At 52.9% G+C, this 4993-nt stretch overlaps 1 protein-coding gene across 1 annotated transcript; it reads left to right on the forward strand.

The window, feature by feature from the left end:
- The first annotated feature begins 1376 nt into the window (after nucleotides 1-1376).
- Nucleotides 1377-3250, forward strand: LOC117011480 (olfactory receptor 14A16-like). The gene is made up of 2 exons (XM_033086886.1): nucleotides 1377-1505; nucleotides 2293-3250. Exon 2 carries the CDS (start codon nucleotides 2316-2318, stop codon nucleotides 3237-3239), a length of 924 nt encoding a protein of 307 aa, XP_032942777.1. The 5' UTR covers nucleotides 1377-1505; nucleotides 2293-2315; the 3' UTR covers nucleotides 3240-3250.
- Nucleotides 3251-4993: the final 1743 nt, after the last annotated feature.

The following is a 4993-nucleotide window of genomic DNA, read 5'->3' on the forward strand; positions in this document are numbered from 1 at the left end:
AAGAACTGCCTTTCTCTCCTAGGTGTCAATGGCCAAAACCGGGATTCTACATCTAAAATTGCATCTATCCAAGGATTGTGCCCAGACAAAAGTAGTCAGGACAGACAGGTCTGGCTGCCTTGTCCTCTGGTGATTTTCTTAGACTATGAGCATAATATTTTCATTTGCCAATATCTTGGAGAGGGCCCAGAGGCTAAAAGCACATGACCACTGTATAGGGACAAAGGAGATCAGTGCTCAGTGGGGTGGACAATGAGGAGAGCAGAGGAGATCACTGGGAGGGATTAAAGAGTGGTTTCAGAGAGGATGGATAATTTTGACATAGTTAAGAAAAGCTGGAGAAATAAAGAATTAATGCAAAGAGCAGCTTGGGAGGCCCAGACTGGACAGAAGGAGAAAGGAATTTCTTTCCCATGGCAGGGCTGAAGTGCAACACATCCCCGAGAAGGAGACTGGAGCAGCCCAAGGCTTTGTGTGGCCAGGCAGAGGCAGGCAGGATGCAGAGCTGTCAGCAAAGGAAGGGGCCAGCCAGGTGGGGCAGCCGGAGGATGACGACAGCCTGCAGGGACAGAGGCACAGGGCATGGACACCGTAGGACAGCCTGGGCTGCACAGGGCACAGGGATGGGCAGCAGCTGAAAGGCCCTGCCAGAGCCAACTCCTGCAGCACTTTGGCCATGGCTGCTGGCCCTGGGCCTGAGGCCAGCAGGAAAGGACAAGTGAGCCTTGCTGTGCTGGGGCCTCATTGCCTCCTTGTCCCTGCTCAGCAGCCTGGCAGGGGCCGCCCCATGGTGCTGCCCTTGGCATTGCACATCCCCAGAGCCCAGTGGCCCGGGAGTAGCCCTGAGCAATGAGGGAGGGACAGGATGTGCCTTGCCAGGGTCTGGGGCTCAGCCCTTGGCCCTTTGCATTCCTGGAACACATTCCTGGGGCTCAGCATCAGAGACACCTTTCCCTTGTTTGTCCCCACCTGTAATCACTGCTGACAGTGTTCTACTCTAAATGAAACTTGGAGAAACTTTCTCAGTTTTGACCCTCAGTGGGGCCCATTAAAACTTCAAGAAACTTATAAGATTCAATCTTACTTTGAGTTCTTGAGAAGTTTTTTTTAAAACACACTCTCAGGGACTAAAACCACTGTAAACAGCACGAAAGCCCTGAGAGGGTCATTAAAGTCTTTGTGCTGTGCCTTTGCTGCTGAGTGGGCCTGGCTCCTGGCACAGAGGGCGATCCTGGTAACCAAGAAGAGCTTCAAAAACAAATTTCTCCTGACGAGCAGCTCTTCTCCCAGCCCAGTAGAGCTGAGGGCTCTGCCTGCAGCCTCCCTGGGCACAGCACAGAGGCACAGAGAGCTTCAGTCAATCAAAACTGGGAAGATGCTCAGAAGTGGCTGGGGCAGAATCACTCCCAGCCCTTGACACAGGAAACCTCTGGCTGCAGGACAATGCAGCTGCAGCTCCTGCAGTGATCTCCTAAAGCTGGAACATCCCAATGCCTCCAGACTCTGTGAGTACATTCTCTGATTCTCTCTTGTGCAGAGCAGCCAGGGGTGCCCAGGGCTGTCCTGCAGAGCAGGGTCCTGCAGCCCAGGGTACTGTGCTGGGGAAGGGACTCTGCTGCCTGCCAGGGACAGCTCTCAGCCAGCCCTAAGAGATGCCCACAGCACTTGGGGGAAACATCTGGGTGGAAGGAGAAAGCTGATAAGGCTTGGAAGTGTTCTCCTTGTCTGGTGAGAATGCTCCATTATTCAGGGCTGCTCCCAGGATGACATTTAACTCTAGAGCTTTTCCAAATATATTATAAAGGGAGCACAGTGAAGAAGGGACTGCATAAAATCTAAGATCTTGCCTTTTAATCTACTACTTTGGGTTGCCTGCATAGGAATTTGTACATAGTGTGCAAATTTCAGGTTGAGAAAAATTAAAAACAATTCTCTCAGATCTTAATAAACCAGGCAGTGACAGAAATCAGCACAGGGCCACTTACAGTCAGCATCAGTGTCACTTTTCCAGCCACCTCAGGTCTGCTGATACATTGCCATCAGGCAGAGCTGGCCCTGGGCAGTGCCCTGTGCTGGGAGGGGTCTGCAGGGCAGAGCTGAGCCCCCAGGGCCAGGCTGGGCTCTGGCAGCACTGGCCGGGCCAAACCCTGGGCACAGGGGAGCAGCTGCTGGCAGGGACAGCTCCAGGCAGCAGAGCCCGGGGCAGATAGTGGAGGAAAGTACCACCAAGCAGGGCTGGGATATAGAAAGTCCTCCTCAAACTGAGCTATTCCATTATTACTTTTTTTACAGACCCCTATGCCAAGGCACTGCAAATGACCAACATCAGCTCCATCAGCCACTTCCTTCTACTACCATTGGCAAACACACGGCAGCTGCAGCTCCTGCACTTCTGCCTCTTCCTGGGCATCTCCCTGGCTGCCCTCCTGGGCAACGGCCTCATCATCAGCGCCGTAGCCTGCAGCCACCACCTGCACACCCCCATGTTCTTCTTCCTGCTCAACCTGGCCCTCACTGACCTGGGCTCCATCTGCACCACTGTCCCCAAAGCCATGCACAATTCCCTCTGGGACACCAGGAACATCTCCTATGCAGGATGTGCTGCACAGATCTTTTTCTTTCTATTCTTCATGTCAACAGAGTTTTATCTCCTGACCATCATGTGCTACGACCGCTATGTGTCCATCTGCAAACCCCTGCACTACGGGACCCTCCTGGGCAGCAGAGCTTGTGCCCACATGGCAGCAGCTGCCTGGGCCAGTGGCTTTCTCACTGCTCTGCTTCTCACAGCCAATACATTTTCCCTGCCCCTGTGTCAGGGCAATGCCCTGGGCCAGTTCTTCTGTGAAATCCCCCAGATCCTCAAGCTCGCCTGCTCCAAATCCTACATCAGGGAACTTGGCCTTATTGCTGTTAGTGCCTCTTTATCATTGTGCTTTTTTGTGTTCATTGTTTTCTCCTATGTGCAGATCTTCAGGGCTGTGCTGGGGATCCCCACTGAGCAGAGACAGCACAAAGCCTTTTCCACCTGCCTCCCTCACATGGCTGTGGTCTCCCTGTTCATCAGCACCTCATTTTTTGCCTACCTGAAGCCCCCCTCCATGTCTTCCCCATCCCTGGACCTGGCCCTGTCAGTTCTGTACTCGGTGGTGCCTCCAGCCCTGAACCCCCTCATCTACAGCCTGAGGAACCAGGAGCTTCAAGGCTGCAGTGTGGAGAATGATCACTGGACAATTTAAGAAACAATGATTTACTGGCCAATTTCTTCATTTCGCTTGAAATAAAAGTGATTTTTTTTCCTTTTTTTGTGTTTTTTGTTTGTTTTAGTTTTTAGTTTACTTTTTAATATTATCCAGAAATAAAGATCATTTTTCTACCCTTTCTTTTTTTTTCCTCCCTCTTTTCTGTGGCCACAGACTGTGTCAATGAGAAGCTGTGCTCTCAGTGGCTTTAAATGAAGTAAAGGATCTTGCAACAAAGTTTTCACCAGACAGAGCTTTTCTGTTCCTTTCCCTGGAGCTGCCGCAGCAATGTCTGTGTGCAGAGCTGGGTGCAGGTCAGTGATGGCACAGCAGCTCTACTCCTGCTGGCCACACCATTCCTGATCCAGCCCTGGAACCATTGGCCTTTTGGCCACCTGGGCACACTGCTGGCTCATGTCCAGCCTGCTGTCCATCAGTGACCCCAGGTCCCTTTCTGCGTGGCCACTGTCCAGCCACTCTGTCCCCAGCCTGGAGCAGTCCAGGGGTTGTTGTGGCCAAAGTGCAGGACCTGGTACTTGGTCTTGTTCAACCTCATCTTGCTGGATTTCGGCCCTGGATCCAGCCTGTCCAATTCCCATTGCAGAGCCCTCCTACCCTCGGCAGATCCACACTCACACCCAGCTTGGTGTCATCTGCACATTGGCTGATGGTGGAGTAAATGCCCCCATGCAGATCATCAATAAAGATGTTAAACAGGACTGGGCCCACACTGATCCCTGCAGGACACCACTGCACACACGCTGGATGTGGCACCATTCCCCACCACTCTCTGGGCCTGGATGTTCAGCCACTTCTTAGCTCAGGGAAGAGTGAACTGCTCTAAGCCACAGGCTTCAGCTTTTCCAGGGAATGCTCTGGGACATGGTTTCAAAGGCTAAAGTTCTGGCAGACAACATCCACAGCCCTGCTCACACGCACCAGGCCCTGTCAGAAAACTCTTGGTGGACAGGAGCTGGGCAGGAGGCAGCCGAGTGCCCTGGCAGCAAGGCAGGCCAGGAGCACCCTGGGCTGTGTGACCAGGACATCAAGGACAGGGATTATCCAGGTCACTGGGGCCTGGTATTTGGGTTCCCTAGGGCAGGAAAGATGTCTGGCAGCTGGAGCAGGGTGAGGGAAGGGCCTCCAAGGTGGGGCTGGAGCCCTTGGGCTGTGAGGAGAGGCTGAGGGAGCTGGGCTTGTCCAGCCCGGAGCAGGGAAGGCTGAGGGGCTCCTGATCCCAGCCTGGCAGTGCCAGCCAGGAGGGGATGGAGAACACAGAGCCAGGCTCTTCACTGGGGGGCCTGGGGGGAGACAAAACACAATGGGTGGAAGGGAAATGAGGGGAGATCAGACAGGACATGTGGAAAACCTTTGTTCCCATGGGCCAGACAGGTTCTGAGATGGTGCTCTTTCTCTGTCCTTTGGGATTTTCAAATTCAGACTAAATCAAGCCTTGAACCACTTGATCTGACCCAGTTTCTGACAGGTTGGTCTCCAGACTTGATGAGGTCCTTTCCAATTCAGCTATCTGATGATCCCAGGATGATGCTGCTCCCGATTTTTGAATGGGCTGGAGTAGATGTTTATGGGACAGGAGCCCTCTGGAGCTGTAGGGGACCTGACACTCGCAAGCTGCACGAGCACATCTCATTAGCTGACGCATTTGAGTACTTTAAGAAGTGTCAAAATTTTCCCACCAGGAAGAGATCAGGAATTTCCTGGATGTGTACTGATGGCAGGAGAAGAAATAC

The sequence above is a fragment of the Catharus ustulatus genome, unplaced genomic scaffold, assembly GCF_009819885.2.
Source record: "Catharus ustulatus isolate bCatUst1 unplaced genomic scaffold, bCatUst1.pri.v2 scaffold_62_arrow_ctg1, whole genome shotgun sequence".
NCBI lineage: Eukaryota > Metazoa > Chordata > Aves > Passeriformes > Turdidae > Catharus > Catharus ustulatus.

What these genes read in the sequence shown, in the direction of transcription:
- LOC117011480 (XM_033086886.1), top strand. Translation starts at nt 2,316, where the DNA reads ATGACCAACATCAGCTCCATCAGCCACTTCCTTCTACTACCATTGGCA.